Raw genomic sequence first — 22,654 nt, forward strand, 5'->3', positions numbered from 1 at the left:
ACTGAAGTATAATTGACATAGTAACATTTTTTCAGTTTCAGGTGTACAACAGGAGTCGCTGTGTATATACTGTGAAATGTTCGTTGCAACAAGTCTGTGTGAAAATGTTTTAATTTCTCTTGGATAGATACCTGTGTTTTGATTTCTTTTGGATATAATATGGATTATATAGTAAAGAAAATGTTTTAAATTTATGGCATGAATGTATTGTTATTTTTTTAAAGCACCTGCATTTATTTTAAATTGATATGATTCTTTTTTTCAGCGAGTACTGAGCCATCAAGATGATACAGCTTTGCTAAAAGCTTATATTGTTGAATGGCGAAAATTCTTTACACAGTGTGATATTTTACCGAAGCCTTTTTGTCAACTAGAGATCACTTTAATGGGTAAACAGGGCAGCAATAAAAAATCAAACGTAGAAGACAGTATTGTTCGAAAGGTAAGTCAGTTTTCCCATTTTTCTCTAATATTCTTCAGAAATAGGGTGAGTTGAAGACTTTCAGAAGTAATTTACACTGGAGTGTGTTTTTCTATTTCACATGTGAAGTCCTTTTCAGCTCTTGCTGAATTTTATTGAGTAACATTAATTTTCTTTCGTCCACTTTTAGCTTCAGTTCTTTCATCTTTCATCTGGTCTGAAGCTGTGGATCTGTGTCTTCATACATCACCTCCTTTGCTTTTCCTTCTGACTTTCTCCTTTTCATAGTTTTTTTTAAGGTTTATTTTTAAATTTTTGAATTTAATTTTAATTTTTTAAATAGAGGTATTGGGGATTGAACCCAGGACCTCATGAATGCTTGTGCAAGCTAAGCATGTGCTCTGTCATTGAGCTATACCCACCCTGTTCCTTTTCCTAGTTTTTAGTATTTTATTTCCTTATTCTTTCTTTGTACTTTTACTTTGTAAATTAAATTATTTTTTTCTGTTCAAAAAAATCATTCCTTTATTAGGTTACCTTCTGGTATTTTTGTGCTTAATTGTGGCTAAACTGCTGTCACCTTTATAAGTTTTTACTTGATTCTACTTACTACAAACTCGGTATGTACTGTGCTTATTGTCATATTGTGCACAGTTTCTAGTTAAAAGCTCTGTGCCCAATAACAGCTCGTGAATTGATGGAGAGAACTCAGCTCTGAAATGGAAGAGTCCCAGATTTCCCTTTCAGCCTTGCAGCCAGCGGCCCCGCCTTGCTGTCCTCGTTCACCATATGTATATATCTGTCATATATATGTATGTATTTCAGCTTGTGAGAATCAAATGGAGCCACAGATTTGAAAAGTAAAAAAATGACGTTTGAACTTGCAACAACTGACTAGTTGCTGTGATGGTTCTAGCAACCAACTCAGGCCTTCAGTAGTGGCCGGGACTTTGTCGGCCCTTCCCAGCTGTAAATCTGTGCTAATGCTGACAGCATACCCATGGACTTGTGTATGCCACTTCCATCATTTAAACAGAACATCTGTAAGGTGGATTTGTATATTCTTTTTAAATTCAGTGTCAAACATATTTTCAGTTGGTCCTTTTCACATTTATCGTATGTTCGTACAGACACGCTTCTGAGCATGCCAAACACTTATCAGTATTTCTGAAATTCAGCCTTGGAACTGTAGGGGAAGTAACATTTTCCATGTATGACCATATTATTTTTTAATGGGGGGAGATAATTTTAGGTTTCTTTATTTGTTTATTTTTTTAAACAGAGGTACTGGGAATTGAACCCTAGACCTTGTGCATGCTAGGTGTACACTCTACCACTGAGCTATACCCTCCCTCCTGTATTACCATACTTAATTTTTACAACAGCCACTTGAAATTTGTACTGTTATTTTCACTGTTTTACAGATGAGAAAGCAGGTAAATAAGTAACAGAGCTGGAATTCAAATCCAGTTACGTTTGACTCTTTACTGTTATTTCCCACCTATTATTAACTAGATTTAAATGTGCCGCTTTCCTACAGTACTCAAGTGAATGTGGGTCTAAGAATTTTATTTCTTTTTCAAGTGTTTGTACTTAAAATTTTGTGTGTTTATATGTGGCACTTGGTATATTATTGACTGAAATGATTGCATATGTTGTTCTTTTTTCCTAGCTCATGCTTGATACATGGAATGAGTCAATCTTTTCAAATATAAAAAACCGACTTCAAGATAGTGCAATGAAGCTGGTACATGCTGAGAGATTAGGAGAAGCTTTTGATTCTCAGCTTGTCATTGGAGTAAGAGAATCCTATGGTATGTTCTGAACTTTTATGATCAGATTTCCTTTTCATGGAAATTCTAAGGGAATTATCGAGTAGTACTATCAAAGCTATGTTCACTAGCATGTAGTCACATGTACCTCTAGTGCCACGTGCTTGTAAGAGGACACAGAGGGTAGTCTCCTTAAATGGAACCTATAAAAATCCATATTCGCGTGGTTAATACTTATTTTCTCCATCTCACTCATTTCTTGGCTCGTGAATCTTTTTGTGATCTAAATTAGAGAAATGTAGATTTGAATCTATAGCTTATAAAAGGTGACTGGTTTTTGTACTTATGTTTTTAGGACATAAATTAATTCCGGGTGTTCGTTCCTCTCCAAACTTTTCAGTGTCTGACAGTGATGTTCTCGTTTGCTCATTCAGGCAGATGTGCTGCTTCCTCTGACTAGAATACTCTTCCCTTCCCTTTAATCTTCCAACTCATCCTCGTCCTGTTTCCTCCTGGAGGCCTTTCCTAGTTCCCGGATGAGGTTAGGTGCTTCATAGCACCTGTGCCTCCCTGTCCTAATACTTCCGTGTTCTTCACCCTGTATCTTTATTGAACATAGAATGCCCGGCGCGAAATAGTTGTCAGTAAGAATGAACCTTTAGCTGTCTTTCACTTGCTTTCTGCATTGCCCTTGTATTTCTTTAGGTATCGAGTCTGGATTTTCATTAGCCTTGTCCTTGACATTTATTCTTTTTTATTCCAACTCCCCCCAGTTTAGACTTCTTTTAATTCTACTTCTAGACTTCTCAAAAAGTCTTCTTATAGTGATCTTATTGCTATCACTTAAGTCATTTACCGTTCACAAGATTAATTTTTAAGTACTATATGAGTGGTATTTTTCTTGCCCATTTGATGGTATGCCATGCTAAATTCAGGTTACTTAGCCAGAGAGCTGAGGTTCTCCGTAACCACTCCTAATTACCACTCTGCCTTATCTTCTATTAACCTTACAGTCCCGACAGACAACCAGTCATTGTGCTTCGATTTGATGTTGTGTTTTTCTGCTTCTGAATATTTACTTACTTTACTAATCGGTGTAAATCCTGGTTTGTTCTTTAAGACTCAATTCAGATCCCATCTTTTCTATGAATGGTTTCTTGATCATCCAGTTAGAAGTTAGTCTCTTTCCTATTCTGAAATAAAATAGTTTTTGTTATCTGTGCTTTTTGTCACTTTACTGTTTTGTTCTATTATCTTTTTAAGTTTCTTATGGAGACAGATTTTATCTTATATGGCTTTATGTTCTCTTGAGCATCGTCACAATTTCTTGAGCATAATGACTCCTCAGTATATGTTTTTATTTATTGTACTCAAAGTACTGATTTGAATCATAATTAGAGTAAATTTTATTTTCTGTTTTTCAGTTAACCTTTGTTCTAATCCAGAGGATAAGCTTCAAATTTATAGGGACAATTTTGAGAAGGCATACTTGGATTCAACAGAGAGATTTTATAGAACACAGGCACCCTCATATTTACAACAAAATGGTGTACAGAATTATATGAAATATGTAAGTCAGAACTTAGTATATGTGATAATTCGAGCTGTTTTCTTGATATTCTTAAAATGACTGCTATTTTGCTTCTGGACAGGCAGATGCTAAATTAAAAGAAGAAGAAAAACGAGCACTACGTTATTTAGAAACAAGACGAGAATGTAACTCGGTTGAAGCGGTAAGTAATTTTGTTGCTGTTTATTCTTTGAGATTCTTTGCAGGGTAGTAGCCCAGGAGCGGCAGGTGCACGACGCAGGTAACGTTACTCTCTTTTCTCCCTCTGTGACTAGCGTTACTGACTGTTCATGGTGCTGTCTCCCAGGGAGCAGAGCACAGCTTCAGAAGGCACTGGATTCAGAACTCATTGTTTTTCAGAGCTGATGTGCAACATAAAATCTATTTGCCCTTCCTGCTCTAGACTTTTCTGTATTTAATGCATTTATTTTTTAATCAGTCCCCTTTTATTATGTTTTGTGCATATTATCTAAAGTTAGCTGTAGCAGTGATTTTCACGTGGCAAGTAAAATATGCTCCCAATAGACAACGGTTGATTCTCGCTGTTCATGGTAATTGTGTTCTATAAACTAGTGGCTGCGGACACTGAAGTAGTGAGCACCGCGCCGCTGCTGCTAGGGGATGCTTCTTTTTGTTATGAGACGATGTTTTCAGACTTCCTCTTGTCATGAGATAAAATGTCAATTATTTGATAAGAGAACATCAGTCTGTTATATAGTTATTTGTTTTTGGTTCCTCATTTAAAAAAAAAAAGAAAGAAAGAAAAATCAGAGGTAGTAGCCATGCTACAGTGTCCATCCTGGTGTTTGCTTTTATGTGGAGAATGACTCTAGTGTGCTTTGGTAAGGAAGGTAAGAATCAAGTTTGGATAGAGTTTTAGAAATTGCTCAAATATAGCTAGCAGTATTGCTTCCAGTTTCTTTCAGTCTTTGGAGCTTACAAACTAGATTTAAATTTACATTCAAAGCAGTAACTTCCCAGTTTGCCTAAACCAGACATTTTTCAGCTATGGATGGGATTTTTTTTTTTTTTAACTTCTGACTTTTTTTTAGCTTCTTTCATCTTGATTGATAGTCATGTTTATTCAGAAATTGGACTGAGTTGGATCTTTTTTCCCTTGTTTTTTGTTTGTTTTGCTTTTTATTATGTGCAGTTTATTTCCTCTTTCAAATAAACTTTGATATTGGCCAGAAAGGGGGGCAAATTTTGTGTTGTTTATAGAAATTCTCTATAGAAGTTTAAAACCAGGCTTCAGCTTCATTCAGAAGGCAGGGAAGACCATTGAATATTTTTTAAACAACTATGCCATGCTCAAAGTTATCTCTGAGAAACATTAATCTAGTGACTGTATGAACGATCAATTGGAAGGGGGAATGGCTTGGAATAGCAAGTGGGAAGGTTTTACAATAATTTGAGGAAGGTATTAGGAGTACCAGGCAGGGTATAGCAATGGAAGTGGAAAGAAAGAGGGCGGGGACAAAGACTTCCCAGGGGTGGAACGTTGCATTGTGTGAGCGGGGCTAGACATCAGAGAGAATTCAGTCAACAATGTGCCTGAGGTTTTGGTTGGGGAGAATTGTGTTGCTACAGAGAGATGAGGTCTAAGAGTAAACCTTGGTAGTGAGGGAGAAGGATGAGGTTAGTTGAGGAATTGAGTGTTTTGAGTTGATTGGAGTGCGTGTCTAACCTGGGTGGGGATGTTGTAATTTTGTAAGGTAGAAGTATGGTTATATTCTTATACTCTAGTTTACACAGCTGAGTTGTATCATATTTATATTAAACTTATGGAAGTTCAACTATAGAGGCCCAACTAAGAGCGAACAAGAGAGCAAGAAAAAGAGTAAGAATGGTAGAGAGAAACTAATACACATGAAAACTTGTATAGAACAGGTCAGTCTCCCTTTCTGCTTTAAAACACGCGTGCACACACACACACACATTTGGGGAAAAACTTGAAATAGAAGATGTGAATTTACTCTTCCGCGGATACCAAGTGGTATGAACATCTCACCAAGCTGAATGATTCTACAGTTTAAAGATAAGGTTTTGTTTTGTTTCAACAAAATCCACAAGTGCAATATAGTATGCTTGCAAAAAAATTGTACTTTATTGAGGACGTAAGAGGTCTGTTTGTATGGTTTGTTTTAATTTTGTTTTGATTTTATGCTTTTATTTTTAATCAGCTGTTTTGATAGGTGGTCAACATATATACAGAAAAGTGCACAGAAATCTCAAGTATATTATAATAAGTGAATTATCACAAAGTGAACATACCTGTGAAATCACCAGGACAAGAATTACCAGCAAATAGGAAACTCTATAAACACCCCTTCCAAAGCATCATTACCATCTTGTTCTTCAAAGATTGTCATTTTCCTAACTTTTACGAGCATAGATTAATATTAATCAGTGATCCCTATATAGTTAGTACAGCAAAATTTGGTGCAGAGAAGACAGTAAATGAGAACTGTAGAATTAACTATAACGTTGGGAACTTAAGGGTTAATGCAGATGCAGGACTGTATTATATACCTCACTGATCTAAGGCCACTATACTATATATACATAATATTTGTTATATATTTGTTAATTTACAGTTTCTGTTTCCAAAGAGAAATGATGTGTTAAAATGAAGTGTGTTGTAATGGAAGAAACAATAAACCAAAAAATCACCAAGTTCTGGGTTCTAATTTAATACACATTAAGTGTAATTTTTTTTTGAAATAGTTGTTAAGGAAAGAGTCATTTCCGTAACTAAAGATTATTCAAAGCAGACTCACTACCCTAAATTCTGTTAGAGGAATTACCAGCCGTCAGAACATGCTACGTCAGATCTTCGTGCCTTGTTGATAGTAGCTTTAGTCTATACGTACCTATTAGGCTGTTCTTACTAGTGGAGAACAATTATCTATCAGTTCATCTGGGGCTACACAATAATACACAACAAAATTTAATATTAATAAGTATGTACATTTTTGACATTAACATTTTCTCTGAAAATTAGGAAATTATTATGATTTACCAGTTATCTTCTTTGAATTTAGTAAGTCGTGATCTTAATCTTATAGATCTGATTACTTTTCAGTATGCACAGGAAAACAAGTTTCTGAATCAGTTTTCTGTAGAGTAGGTCAAGTCTCACCTAGGCAGTATCCAGGTGTACGGCAGGCCTAATAAAGGCCAGGTGTGCATTTTAAGTAATGTTTACATAGTACTTTAGCAGCTTACTGAATTCTTTCCTAGTTTATAAGAGTTTTCTTTTGTTCTTTTGGATACTTCCAAGCATCTGATTATATCTTTCTTTTTAATACTATCATCTCCTATTTCCTTCAGTGGATTGGATCCTTTAATGGTTTATTTTAGAAAAATGTTAAAGAATATTGGGGATCCTTGACTTCTTCTAGTCTTTGATGGCAGTTCTCTAAGTCGTCACAATTAAGCACGATGCTGCTTTTTGGCATGATGTATGCATTTTATGATGCTAAGAAAAGTATTTACTTATTATTCTTTTATTAAGGATATTATCAGGAATGTATATACCCTAGTTGTAAAGCCAGTATCTTATTTTATGGAGTCTCATTAGAGGCATTTGTATTAAGATCATGAATAAGGCAGGGACACTCACCATTTCTAACTGCTATTTAACACTGTATTAGAGGCATTAGCCCATGCAGTTAAACTGTAGGAATCAATGAGAATGGGTAAGCCTGAAGGAAAACTGTCTCATTTTGGAGATTACATGATAGTACTTTATATGGAAAACTCTACAGTCAGTGTTAAAACTAACTCAAACAGTAAAGTAATTCAGTAAAGTGGCAGGATATAAAATTAACATACAAATGTCAGCCTTCCTATGTACAAATAATAAACAGGGACTATATGATTAGGGCAAACCTCACTTATGGTAGCAACAAAAAAAATTAAATACTTGGGAATAAATTTAACAAGAAATGTGTGAAACCTTAGGAAAATTTTTAAACATGCCAAAGACAGAGAGGTAGACTTGAAAAAACTGAAAGATACCCCTTATTCTTAAATTCTGTGAGTCAAAATGATATAGATGTCACTTCTTCCCTAAATTAATTTATATGTTCCCTGTAATTCCAATAAAAATACCAGCAGCTGTTTCATGAAATTAGACAAATTGATAAAGAAGTTCATGTGGAAAAATAAAGTGTAAGGATAACCAGGAAAACACTGGAAAAGAAAAACTTTGAAGAGAACTGGCCCTACCAGACGTTAAGTGTGACGTCTCATGGAGTGTAAAGCCTCTGTGATTAAGTAGTGTGGTCTCACAATGGAAGAGACAAGAAGAAGGTGAAGTGAATGTAGAAGTACTACCAAAACAACCTGAAAACAAGTGATAAACAGGTAATAAAATGGCAGTAAGTGCATACATATCAATAATTAACTACTCAGGGGGAGGTATAACTCAGTTACAGAGCACATGCTTAACGTGCATGAGGTCCTGGGTTCAGTGCCCAGTGCCTCCGTTTAAATAATAAACAAACAAACCTAATTCCCCCTCACGTTCAAAACCCAGTACCTCTGCTTAAATAATAAATAAGTAAATAAATAAGCAAGCCTACCCCCCCCAAAGAAAGAAAACAAAAACAAAAATTAATTACTTTATATATCAATGGACTAAATGCTTTGCTCAAACAACACAGGGTGGCTGATTGTATTAAAGAACAAGACCCTTCAATACACTGCCCACAGGAGACTCCCTTCAGGGTGACACACAGAGTGAAAGAGAAGGGATGCAGAAAGATTTCATTTAAACAGAAATGACAAGAAAGCAAAGGCTGCAGTACTCATATGAGAAAAAATAAACTTTAAAGGTCATAATGAATGACAAAGAATAACATTATGTAATGATAAAGGGATCACTATAAGAAGAGGATATTATGGTCGTTAACATATACGCAGGCAGTACAGGAGCACCTAAATATATAAAGCAAATACACCATGATCAAGTTGGATTTATTCCAGTGTCACAAGGGTGGTTCGTTGTATGCAAATCAGTCAGTGTGACACACATTAATGAAAGGAAAGATAAAAATCACAGTATCTCAATAGATGCAGAAAAAACATTTGACAAAATTCAACATCCATTCATGGTAAAAACTCTCATCAGAGTGGGTATAGAGGGAACATGATAAAGGCCATTTATGACAAACCCACAGGCAAGAAAATACTCCATGGTGAGAAGCTGGAAGACTTCCTGCTAAATTCAGGAAAGAGACAAAGATGCTCATTCTAGCTGCTTTTATTTAACATAGTATTGGAAGTCCTTGCCACAGCAATCAAACAAGAAAAATGAATAAAAGTACCCAAATTGGAAGGGAAGAGATAAAATACTGCAGATGACATGATGCTCTTTATAGAGAACCTTAATGTCTCCACAAACAAATAATTAGAACTAAAAAATGAACTCAGCAAGGTTGCAGAATACAGGATTAATATATAGCAATCTGTTGCATTTTGATACAGTGAGAATGAAATATCAGAAAGAGAAAGTGAAAAAAAAATCCTGTTTAAAATTGCACCAAAAAATTTTAAATACCTAGGAATAAACTTAACCAGGGAGGTGAAAGACATATACTCTGGAAACTATAGACCATTGATGAAGGAGATTGAAGCTGATTCAAAGAAGTGGAAAGATATCCCATGCTGGCTTGGATTGGAAGAACTAATATTATTGAAGTGGCCATACCACTGAAAGCAATCTGCAGATTTCATTCAATTTCTATCAAAATACTCATGACATTTTTCACAGAACTGGAACAAATAATCCTAAAATTTATATGGAACCACAAAAGACCCTGAATTGCCAAAGGTACCCTGAGGAAAAAGAACAAAGCTGGACGTATAACTCTCCTAGACTTTAGACTGTCCTTCAAAGCTACATTAATCAAAGCAATGTGGTGTTGGCACAAAAACAGACAAATCAGTGAAACAGAATAGAGAGCCCAGAAATAAAACCACGCACCTATGGTCTTTTAATCTGTGATAAAGGAGGCAAGAACACACAGTGGAGAAAAGAGTCTCTTCAACAAGTAAGTGGCTGGGAAAACTTGTAAAACAGTGAGATTAGAACATTTCCTCAGAGGTGATCATATGGCATTTTTCTTCCGTTGAACTAACTGGTTCAGGAAATCACATTAACAGAGTTCCTAACGTTACACTATTCTTCCATTTTCAAAATGAACACCAAGTCCCATTTTTAATGGACAAAATTTATACCCCAGAGGGGTTTTGACATATACTATATAGCCCATTAAAGTTACTGTCAATATATTAATGTTAGGTTTAGTCTATAATCACAGGATCCTTTTACAAATTTATCCTAGTTCAATTTTCATACGAATTTGCTTGTTGTAATTCAGCTTTCATTTGAATTTGCTTGTCACAGTACAGCAGATTCTGATAGAGATGAATCAAAGAGAAGTGAGTTACGCTGTGGGTTGTTAGGATAGCTGATGTGCATTGAACGGAAATCTCTAGGCTGGCGGTCTTCAGTGACGGTAGTGTCTGCCTCCAGCACGTGTTACAGAAATTTGTAGAGACTTTTCTTTTTCTTTTTCTTTTTTTTTTTTTTGGTTGTCACAATGATTGATTTTTAGTGAGTGGGATCCAGGAATGCTACTCAGACTGTCCCACATAAGCAAGAATTACACCATATCCCAAAAATAATGTTCAGTAATCCCACTGGCCAATCATGTAAGTGAAAATCTTGTTTATACTTATTTGCATCTAGAATTTTATTTTACTTATGAATCAAAACATTTTTGCATGATATTAGTAATACACTTTATTTTCCAGGGATGATATTACTGTGTAAATTGAGGAACGGTAATATATTTTTTATTTAGAATCTTAAATTTTGGTGGGGGGTATAGCTCAAGTGGTAGAGCTTCACATACACAAGGTCCTGGATTCAATCCCCAGTATCTCCTCTAAAAATAAATAAATAAATAAACCTAATTACCCCACCACCACCAAAGAAAATTAAAAATAAATTTAAAAAAAAAGAAACAAATTTTTTTCACTGTCAAAAATTGTATCATCTGTAGTGATACTGCTCATGGTGTTTGAGTCACTGATGCAGCTGTGTTGGATTGAAGTGGGGATCATGAGAGCTCCCAGTTTGTCCCTCCAGTTTGGACCAGAGGGAAGAGTCTGGCCCTACTCGTTTTAATTAGCCTAGTGCTAATCGGCCCAGCTCTGTTTGAGGGTCCAAACTTGGATCAGATGCTTTGTGTGTAAGTGTGTTTCTTTGTGCACATGTGCAGGCGTGAGTGAGCTGTCAGTGTATATGTGTTTGTAGTAGGTATGATGCAGGAATACTGGACTCCTCCAGAGGACAAGCCTTCTGGCAGCTTGAGCTACTTGCAGCTCAGTGGGGAGCCTGGAAAGTAAGTCAGGCCAAGAGATCTGAGCAGCAGCGCTGCCTTAGCTGCCTGGTAGGCCCGCTGCTCTACCTTTGCTTGCAGGAGAGCAGCTTAGTCCCGCCCAGACCCAGGCATCCTCCCAGCTCTCTAATTAGCTTGATTATCACTGGACGGGCCTGTAGAGATGAGCAGCGGTATGTTAGTAAAACTGGGTCAGAGGCTTCAGAGCTGTGCTGGCTGAAGAGGCATCATAGACAGCAAAAAGTGACACATAACAGTAAGAAAAGAATGAGGAAAAAATATAAAACAAAATAACTTACAATTTTTTTCCTGTGGCTTTTAGCATTTTAGGTGATAGTCCCACATCCCTTGGTACTACCTGAGAGCATTCAGTTATTACTTACCATGCACCTGAACTGTGTCAGGCCTTGTGCTAGTGGGGATAAGAGGACAGAAGTGGTCCCGGTCTTCAGAGTAGCACTAGAATAAACTGGAGTGTTTCTACAGTGGATTAATGGACTAGAGAGTGAAGCAGTGGTGGCAAGTCTTCATTTCTTCACAATGACCAGGGCACTGACGGGGAGGCAGCGTAGTGATTAGGGGCATACACGTTGGAACAAGAGGAGGGTTTGAGTTCCGTTGTCATTTTACCCTTTGGCAAGTTCTTCAACTTCTGTAATCCTTGTTTTCCTAACTGTAAAATGGGTAATACCCAATTGTGTTTAATCAACTACTTTATCAAAACATTTAAGCACTGTAACTGACATGGTAGTTTTTACTGTTAGGGCTGTGGTCTGCAGAAAGTTGCTTACTGAGTCTCAGACAGAAACTATTTTACTGCCTGTGCAAAACACTGATGAAAAACTGAATTAACAACAAGGTTACAATTCATAAATTATTAACATTAAGTAAAGTACTTGTTGACCCTCATTTTGGTATATTAAGGGTGCTGTGTGAAAAGTCAAGGTGAGTCTAATTGATTCCATTGGTCTATATAGAGAGTTACTTGTATAGCTAGTTTAGAAATGAAGCAGGTAACACTAGTTATAAAGGTTTAAAAAAAAATGTAACCAAGCTAGAAAGGCCAAGAGAAGTTAATTTTGAGACTAGCCTACCACACATGCAGTAAATGAATTCATGAATACATTACAGATATCCTTGTGTGGTTAAAGACCTGATAATAATAAAGTAGAATCTTAAGGTGGAGAAACCTAGGATAATTTTTAATCCAGCTCCTCTATTTTATAGCTGAGACAAAAGCAAAATATTGCTTGTACAGGATTGCATAACTAATGAAAATCAGAACTGTTCTTACTGCTTTTTATTAAACTTCAGTGAAGCAGCACTAATTGTGCAAACTGCATACTGCTAAAAGAGGACTCTCCTACGTCACTTAGCCTGCCTGTCCCACCTTCCGTCTTCACAGACCTGCACGTTCATTCATTCAACAGGTACTGAGTGCCTGCTGTGTTTTATGGCAGGCATCATCTTTGAAGAGTTTTGCTATCTAGAGGAAGGTAAAACATCAAGCACGTTGATAGTTAAAGTGTTGCACCTTGCAGACCTCTGGGGAGAGTGCTATGGATTTAGAAGTGGTGCTCATCTCAGGCAAAATACAGGCGTTGATGACATATGGCAAAAAATTTTTTTCTTCACGGAAGCTAGCAAAAGGAGACAGAAAGGGAATACAAGGTGAGAGAGATGGTTTATCACTATCCTTTCCATGCAAGATGTATTTTTCAAATAACAAGTATATATTTAGGGTTGACCCTGGATGCAGAACTTTGGTAAACGATGGGGGAAAAAGTACAAAAGAGGAATAACATTGTCTCTGCCCTCAAGAAACTTTGGTTAAGACAAGACTCTGGAAATAAGGAGAGAACTCTTATCAAGCAATCTCCCTTTCTTCTTTTTGCCTACATAAAATAGTTTTCTAAAGGATTTTTCAATACACAGGGACCTATGCCATAATTCTTCTCTTTATTTTTTAATAAAATATTTGTGTTGAAAGTTTTCAAATATTTACAAAAATAGAGAAAATAGTATAATGAACCCCACTCCCCAAACCCAGCCCCCAGATTTAACAGTGATCATTTTGTCATACGTGCTTGGTTGATCCTTTTTTTCTTTTTTTTCCCTCTTTTGTCCATTCCTCCTTTCCTTTCCTTTCATGTCCTTTCCTATCTTTCCTTTCCTCCTTTTCTTTTTTCTTTCTTTTCCTTTCTTTTTTTCTTTCTTTCTTTTCTCCAGCACTGAAAAAAATGATAATGCGCACTTTCACTCTAAACACTTCTGAATTATAACATTGTTTTTAATGCCTGTATATATTTCATTGTATATGTGTATTGTAATATACCTAATTCTCTAATGATGGGAATTTTCAGTATTATTTGTTATCATTAGTTTATTTTTTACAAATAGTACTTCCCGGAACACTCTTATATGCTTATATCTTTTTATCTTTTTAACATCTTTATACATATATCTTTGTCACATGTGGCAGCCTCTTGGAATAGAATTTCCTGGAAAGGAGGTTGCTGAAGCAAAGGCTCTGCACCTTTCACAGATCGCTGTAAACACCAAACAGATTTTCAGAAATGTTGTTGTAATTCTCATTCCCATTTACACTATGCCTGTTTATCTTTGTTCATCGGGGTTTTGTCAGACTATTAATTTTGCCAAGCTCAGTATCACAGATTTTAAAAGATTTTTTATATGCACTTAAAAATCACTGATGAGGCTGGGCATCTTTATCTTACTGTGGACCATTTGTGTTTCTTCTTTTGTGAGTTCGGGGTACTCTTCCATAAACATCACTTTCACTATTTTATTTCTTTATTCAAAAGCCATAGTATCATTATTTCCTGTCTGTGATTTTCAAGGCCCTTCATGATTTGGCCCTAACTTATTTTTCTAACTTAATATTGTTCAGTAAGAGTCATTCTACCCAATAAGGAATATTTCCTTATTCATATAGCTCAGTCTGTTTGTTTTTTAATTCATTTTTTAAAGCAACGTTTTACTGCACTTCTTGTTTCTACAGCTTGATTTAGTAGCAGATTACAGGCTGCTTTGTTGTGTTGTTTATCAAGTACCGGCTGTGTTGAAGCTGTGGATGTGTGGCTACGGACAGAACACAGTCTCTGTCCTTGTGAGGTTTATGGTGTGTTAATGATGCGTTTGCTTCTACTTCTTTGCCTTATTGGTGAAATTGAACTTTTTATGCACCTCTGTTGTGTATGAAGTATGCACACATTTTTTAGATACACTGCACTCCAGTTACTAAGAGCAGTGAGGATATAAACCGTGTTCTGTACTTCTCTGTTCCTTATAACACACAACTCTGAGCATGTAGCCATTGCTAAGTATATACTTGCTCTCTTAGTGTAGTATCAAAAGTTGTAGGCTGTGGACTCACATACCTGGCCTCATATTACAGCTCAAAACCTAATGAACTAACTGTGCAACATCTGTAGGTTATTTACTTAGCCTCTCTCAGCTTGTTTCCTCATATGGTAGATATCTGCGGCATAAGGTTGTCATGGATTAAATGACATATGGGTTAAATGAGATAATGTTTAAAAGGCATTTAGCATAATGCTTGGTCAGAGTAAGTACGCATTAAAAATATTTGTTATTATAATAATTTGTTTAACCTTTCAAGCTAGAAACTGCTTCAGCAACTTAGATCCCTAACTCCTTTCACTTAAGCAGTTACCACAGTCTTTGCAGTTTACTTCAGTTGTCTTGTCGATTTAGCCTCTCCTCTTAATCCTCATTGTAACCCACAGTAAGAAATACATTTTTTATTGTGGCTTAGTATATTCTTTGTTTATTTGCTCACATCTGAAACAAAATTTTTATGGAATAATATTTGTTGCTGTTATCTGTGTTGCGTTCTGATGTTGTTTGTACTGTTCTGTATTATTAAAGAAAGAAACCCTGGTCACAGCTATTAAAACTGATTTCACAACAGACAGTTTGAAACACACTGGTCTGGATTTTTGGAGTCTGCAAAACTTGGACTTCTCCTGAACACAAGTTGGACTACTCCTGATCTAAACTAAAATAGAAAGCAGAGCTGAAGTGACTGGGGCTTGGGGCTTATTTTGATGGCACTTTCTGTTTCTTCTTTATTAGTTACATGTAATTAGATTTATCTAGTCTCTGTTGAAGCTGGTAGTGTTCAGTTGTGCATATTCCAGAGCTGGTACGGAATGAGGTTACTCAGTGATTGGGGCAGAGCGCCCCACCTTGGCAGGGCAGAAATTTCTCAACCACTTTGTATCTGTGTGTTTTTTTATTACAGAAATTGACATACATGGATTTTAAACTCATTAGCATAATTCTCAAAGAGGGATCTGAAAAAGATCTTTTATTACGGAAAATTTTTAACATTTTTTAAAGTAGAAAGAGTAGTATAATGACTCTCCATTACCTAAATTCAACTCCAGTAATTATCAACATTATGTCACTTCCAAGAGGAATTTTTGGCAAAGAACTTTTTAAGACACACATAGTTCCCTTCCTTAATATAGATCTATCTATGATGATCTGTTTTTCAGAAGAGAGATGTCAGCCTTGTGTACTTTGCACCCTATTCATTTTATTTGATACCTGTGAGACAAGTAAATATATGACATGAAGGAGCAGTGATGAGGTGGGGTGGATTTTCCTGAGGGCCAGCCAGAACACTGGACCCTAACCATCTTACTTGGAGTATTTCAACAGCCTTGTTTGCCAGTCTCCCTACCACCACTGAGTACCACCTACCATTAGACTGAGCGTTTAGAAATGACTTTGTAGGGGAGTCAAAGCTCATTACATTTATCCTCTGTTTACAACCTTCCCTACCTATAGAATAAAATCCCAAACCATAGATTTTCATTCACAATCTGGCTCCAGCTTACCTTTCTGGCTTTCCCTCCCAATGTCTCTTCACTGCTATATTCAGCTTCTTGTTCCTAGAATACTCAATCCGTTTTAAGACTTGTACTTATTTTTAAGCATTGAATTTACATTTCATCTTGTGCATGAGACCTTTTTAACTACCCACGAACAAATAGTAGTCCCTTTGTTTTTGTCTGGGGGCGTGTGTGTGTGTGTGTGTGTGTGTGTGTGTGTGTGTGTGTTGTGCACGCGCGTGCACTTTGCCACTTACCTGAGTTGTGTTTATTAGTTGACATTTGCCTCCCTCCCTGCCCTCAATGAGACAGTGGTCTTCTCCAAAGCAGAGGTTATTTCTTAAATTCTCCTTTGTATCCTGATCACTTCTTTGGTGCCAACAGCAGCGATGCCTACTATGTGTTGAATGAATGTTCATACTTTTAGAATTTTAGGATCTAATTCCAGCACAGGTTCTCTCCAGATGAGAGTTTACCAAAGGTTGTTTTTTCTTTTTTTTTTTCATTTTGTTTTGTATATTAAAATTTTTTTCCTCCCCTCCTTGAGGACTTTCATTAAAATTTCTAACGAGAACCTACATTCTGTAGCCTTTTCCTTAGAGGGAAGTATGCTTTGGTAAACTTACATAGAGTACCCATCTTCAGTAATCCTCTCGTAAAGGTAAGTAAAGTCTACTTTCAGTGAGCTTAGCTGTTTTGCTATTGTTCAAGAATGTGGTTTTATGGAGCTATAAGGCAAAATGGAGAGGAATAGATTTGTGCCTTACTTGTGCTTACAAGGGCCTTGACCAGTTTTTGATGTGTTTCAGCTCATGGAATGCTGTGTAAATGCTCTGGTGACATCCTTTAAAGAGACTATCTTAGCAGAGTGCCAAGGCATGATCAAGCGAAACGAAACTGAAAGTAGGTAAAACATCACATAACGTTCTCATACTCTTTTTAGAGGGTATCTTTGAAGCACATCACTTTTAATAAATTGCTGTTAGGTCACTCTTTTATACGTATGTATTTTTGTTATGGCAAATTATACTTAAAGAAAATGATAAAATATTTAGCATAGTTAGAAACACTGTAAAGAAGATTATAAATGTATATTTTAAGCATTCCCCTCCTCACCCCCCCCAGGTATCAGTATGTGTGTGGGTACTCTTGCATGTGAATTTCAATTTCTTCTCAAAAGTAGGGGGGGGAAAGTAGGACTCTGCTTTTAAAGGCTAGTTTAAATGATAAACATATGGTATAGGATAAAACTAGGTAATTTGACTTGTGTGTGGGACCTTGTGACAAATATTTTTAAAAAGTAATAAAATGCTCTATGTTTGTAATCTTCATCCCTCTCTCCCAAAATACATTATAATTTAAGATATCTGAAGTGTATTTTTTTACTTAAATTTTTTTTATTACTTAAATATGATAAAGGTATATTTTGGGAGGTAACAAGTACATTAAAACAAAAAAGAATACAGTAAAAATTACCCATATCCTTACCACTCCGAGATGACCACTTTTAACATTTTGATGTATTACTCTCTAGATTTCATTATGTAAAATTGCGAGGTCTCTAGTTGCATTTAAAGTATGTATTTCAGTACCTTGAAAACATTATTCTCAAGAATATCTAGTAAATGAGTGATAAAGATGAGTCTTGCCAGTAAGTCATTTCTAAATGGGAATTTAATTTTCTGTGGAAGAAAGTACTTACGTCCCAGATCTGACAAACCAGTTGATAGGACCTTCTAATGGAGAAGCAGAAGAGGAGTTCACGGCAGGCTAAAACCAGCTTCTTTAAATTTTCCAAGACTAAATTGCATATTTCCTAAATTTACATAATTACATTATTGTACACTGGTTTATCTGATCATTCACTCAAATAAAAATTATGATTAGGGTTTCTTCTATAATAGTTAATAGCACCTTGTATAGAAATAATAGCATTATCAAACATAAAGAGTGAAATCCTTTGATTTGGTTAACATTTTTCTTTGATTGCTTTATTTTCTGATGTGTTCCAAATACTTTGAACAGTGACTAGCATGAGGTAGATAATAAATATTTATTAAATAAGAAAATATATATATATATTTCAGTTCACTTAAGTCCATACACTCTTCAGAAGTAGTTTTGTAGTAAAAAGCAAGTTTCTCGCTTGGCATAAATGAATTATTTGAATTTCTGTATGCCAAGCTCAGTAGTGTTATGTCAGATCCATGTTGGACTCCCTTCAAAAGGACTTATTTAGTGGTACCCAGTTCAGAAGTAAGACTTTTCTGAAGGTCAATTAAATGGTAAAACAGGAGAAAGTGCTTTTTTGTAAATTGAAAAAGTTTTTATGAATAGAGTTTTATGCTGTCTTATCTGAGGACATGATTATTTTACCCCTTAATCACATGGCTGTGTTTTGTGTATTTAATATTGCATCTATTTTATGAAATGTACTAATCTTTTGTGTAAACTTTTGTATTTCTTAGAATAAATACATTCCATTGCATTTGAAAATCAGATGACTCATCTTTTAAGAGGAGTTGGGTTTTACAGTGTGTGTGATCACTTCAATTAGGATTTCTTACAAAAATAATTTTTGAAGGAGGAGGCTGTAGCTCAGTGGTAGAGTGTATGCTTAACATGCTCCAGGTCCTGGGCTCAATTTCCAGTACCTCCATTATTTATAAACAGACAAACAAACAAGCCTAATCCCCCCCAAAAAATAAAAGTTATTTTTCTCAGACTGAGAAGGTAGATTAGGAAGTTCTTACTGTAGAGTCTGCAGTTCTTACTGTAACAACCCCTGAACTAATTGTACCCACAGAATACTACTAAAGCTGTCAGCTTCCAGCTAGTACTTCCCCGCACTCATTGTGACAGGCATCATGGATCCATGATACAAGGCAAAGAGAAAATCTCTTCTGGTGGATGAAAGGGTTACATGAGTATGTTCTGTCCTTTCAGAACTACATTTAATGTTCTCACTGATGGACAAAGTTCCTAATGGGATAGAGCCAATGCTGAAGGACCTGGAGGAACACATCATTAGCGCGGGCCTGGCAGACATGGTAGCAGCTGCTGAAACCATTACTACTGTAAGTCTTCTCGGTGACAACATATATATCAAGGTTATCTTCTCAATGCAGAATCAGGTGTTTAAAATAATAACTGATAGCAAAACAGTAATGTTGGAACACCTTTTTTAAGAAAAACTTTTTTCAGAAAATTTTCCTAATTTTAAAGCTGTAGTGTTTTATTAAAATTATGTTTGTATTTTCTCTCTTTTTTTGTATTATTATTTTCTTTTTAAAGACTCAACTGAATATAAAACACTTTATTTTTAGGACTCTGAGAAATATGTTGAGCAATTACTTACACTATTTAATAGATTTAGTAAACTCGTCAAAGAAGCTTTTCAAGATGATCCACGATTTCTTACTGCAAGAGACAAGGTATATATTCCTGTATATTAACATTACTGTCATAATTTAATTTTAGTAAGAAACTTACATCATTATTCTATTAAGTTACAAGCTAAAAAAGCTAGCAACACTGATTTTTCATCAGTGGAGGGCAACCGTGTTTATTATGTTTGGTTTGTTAGCGCTTTTGTCAGCATTGGGTATGCATGTGAACCAAAATTTAGCTAGAAGGTTGTTCTCTTCCTCATTTTTCAAGAATGTTTTCCTGTTTTTGAATATTACTGATTATTGAATTCCTCTTCATCCTTCTTCAAGACCCAGGTCATAGCATACTTCTCATGGACCATCCTTGATACTCTGCCTCTCCCCACATCCTGTCCCAAGCAGAATTGATTTCCCTGTCCCCTTTCCTTTCATAGAGCTCTTGTGACAGTTACATCACATTTATCCTTGTTTTCCATACCCTCTTGCCCATCGTTATAGGATAAAGATAATGAAACAGTATTATCCTTAGAATTGTGTCTTTTTAAATGACATAAACCTGTCACTAGAAATTACTGTTAGTTCCCCCCTCCTTCAGCTACCTTTCCTTACTTCCTAAGTTAGATTTTTTTTCTAAACTCTTAAAAAAAATCAGCTTTTTCTAGTAGGCTTTTTTCCTCATTATTTTTAGATAAATAAATGAATGGTTAGAAAGAAAGGTAGGTAGGTAGTACATGGGTAGATAAAGTAGGAAAGGGGTTAAGGGAGTGTGGAGGAAATGAGGTGGTTTGAAGTGTTCAATTGGCCTGCAGAGGGTTTATTCAAAGCTAGATTGAAGTTGATTAAGGAGTAAGCCGTGTGGTTAAGAGAAGAGTACTCTAGCCAGAGGAGACACAAGTGCGAAGGCTCTAAAGCAGAGATACACCCGTCATGTTCTAGGACTAGAGAGGAAAGAGATCATTGTGGCTAGAGGGGGCAAATAGTAGGAAATTAAGTCAGAGATAATAGAAGGCCAGGTCATGTAAGACTGTGAGCCATTGTAAGGAGTTTGGTTTTTACTCTGAATAGGTTAGAAAGTCATAGAAAGATCTCGAACAGAATGACAGGATCTGACGTATATTTTATCAGGATTACCTGGCTGCTACAGAAAGACTAGACCGAAGGAGGCAACAGAGGAAGCAAGAATATGGGTTAAGAACCTATTTAAGTAATTCGATTAAACAATGATGGGAGCTCTGCCCAGAACAGTAGTAGGTAGAAGTAGTCAAAAGTGGTTGAGTTCTGTTTATATAGTGAAAAGAGACTATACAGGACTTGATAATGGAACCAGACATGCAATGTGATAGAAGGAGATCCATCAAGGATGGCACTCCAGTTTTGTTCTGATCAGTTAGAAGTATATGCTTACTGAGATGAGGGCAGATGAAGACTGTGGAAGAAGCAGGTTTTGGGGAGATGGTTGAAGAGAGATTGGGAACTCAGTTCTGGACAGGTTAACTTTGAATGTTTAATAAACATCCATGTGATAACACCACGTCTGGAGCTTAAAGGGAGAGGACAGGGCTGCAAAAATAAATTTGGGAGCATCAGCAGATAGATGGTGTTTAAAGCACTGACACTGGCTGTGATCTCCAAAGTTAAGAGTGAAGAGATCCAAGGACAGGCCTGGGGCAACCTAAATTTAGTTATCAGAAAGATGAGGAACCCAACCATCTTTCATGAGGAGAGAGGAGAATGATTGGAATGACCAGGAGAGTGCTATGCTAAAAAACAAGTGGAAAAAGCACTTTCTGGGAGGAGAGTATGCTCTTCTGTTGTAGAATGCTGTTGATAGATCAGATGGGTCAGATAAGATGGGGATTAGCCACTGTCTTCAGCAACATGAAGGTTGTGAGTGACCTGGACAAGAACGATTGGTTGGAGTAGTAGTGAGAAAGCCTGGTGATAGAATGGCTCACAGTAAGAATGGGAATAGAGAAATTAGAGACAGTGAGTTAGATAATTCTTTGTGTGTGTGTGTGTGTGGATATGTGTTTATTTCTTTTGGGTAATTAACAGTGGAATTGCTGAATCATGAGAAGTGTAAATAACTTTATAAAATCCTGTAAAACTGTTTTCCAAAGTGGTTCTACCATTTTACAAATCTATCAGCAACACTTGAGATAGATAATTCTTGAGTTAGATAATTGTTCTAGGAATTTAGTTTAGAGAGAGAGAGAGAGAGAGAGAGAGAGATGGGTGAGTACCTGAAGGTGGACAAAGTCAAGAGAGAATTTTTAAGATTTAAAAAGTAATATGTATGCATACTGAAGCTGCAGAAAACAGAGAGGAAGAAAATGACACAGGAGAACTAGGAAATTCTGATTACTTCAGTCTTCTTGATAAAATAGGAAGCCCAACCATCAGCTGAGAACTTGCATGGGAGAGGAAATATTGGAGGTTTGAAGAGAAAGGAGGTGGTATGAAAATGTTTTCCAGGAAAATGTGTGGACAAGAGAAAAATAGTATGGTTATCAGGCAGCATTAAGACCTCACTTGAGAATTATGATAATCATATGACAAAGAACATGCTGATGTCATTGCCTTGAGGAATTCTATCAGGCCAGATACACCAGTAAAATTAAAAATCAATTTATATTTTATGTATTTTTGGAATTGTAACAATTTATCTAGCTGTATTTTAAGTGTTAAAAATAATGTTTATGTTTTACTTTAAACCATTTTTTGCAGGCATATAAAGCAGTTGTTAATGATGCTACCATATTTAAACTTGAATTACCTTTGAAGCAGAAAGGGTAAGGTTTTTAAAAATTATGTATTTAATATTCTTACTGTTTTTGGAGAGTACTATGTGTTATTGAATATGCAGAAGTGCCCTGTTTCCCTAATCCTATCAGGTTTGTTTTTTTGCTTTTTTAACTTTTATGATTTTTGCTGCCTTTAATTATTAAGAACTGTTTCACTTTTAAATTTTATATTGTCTCCTATTATTACCAAAAAATGTTGACATTATTTTTTAAGTAGAAAAAATGTTTTGTTCTTAATCTTTTTGAATCTCTACTTGTTTTCCCTCCTCATTATTCACCAGTTATTTTATAACCTACAAAAGCATGGAATATGACTCAATTCACCATAATGATTTAAAAAAAGGAGAAATAATTTTAATGTAAATTTTTATATTGCCATTTTTAAAACTGATCTCTCATT

At 35.8% G+C, this 22,654-nt stretch overlaps 1 protein-coding gene across 3 annotated transcripts in view; it reads left to right on the top strand.

The window, feature by feature from the left end:
• CUL5 (cullin 5) overlaps window positions 1–22,654 on the top strand; it is an 81,735-nt gene that overhangs the window by 34,982 nt on the left and 24,099 nt on the right. Inside the window, exons 1-9 of one of the 3 annotated variants that reach the window (XM_064482014.1) lie at window positions 313–442; window positions 1,247–1,464; window positions 2,094–2,235; window positions 3,618–3,763; window positions 3,846–3,926; window positions 16,871–16,964; window positions 19,008–19,138; window positions 19,388–19,495; window positions 22,178–22,242. In XM_064482014.1, the coding sequence (XP_064338084.1) occupies window positions 1,405–1,464; window positions 2,094–2,235; window positions 3,618–3,763; window positions 3,846–3,926; window positions 16,871–16,964; window positions 19,008–19,138; window positions 19,388–19,495; window positions 22,178–22,242 (827 nt within the window). In that variant the 5' untranslated portion in view covers window positions 313–442; window positions 1,247–1,404. Of the gene's footprint in view, window positions 1–265; window positions 443–466; window positions 1,470–2,093; window positions 2,236–3,617; window positions 3,764–3,845; window positions 3,927–16,870; window positions 16,965–19,007; window positions 19,139–19,387; window positions 19,496–22,177; window positions 22,243–22,654 lie in introns of those variants that run through there. The other 2 variants (XM_010988976.3, XM_064482015.1) reach the window with 2 other exon arrangements.

This window comes from Camelus dromedarius, chromosome 34 (genome assembly GCF_036321535.1).
Source record: "Camelus dromedarius isolate mCamDro1 chromosome 34, mCamDro1.pat, whole genome shotgun sequence".
Classification (NCBI taxonomy): Eukaryota; Metazoa; Chordata; class Mammalia; order Artiodactyla; family Camelidae; genus Camelus; species Camelus dromedarius.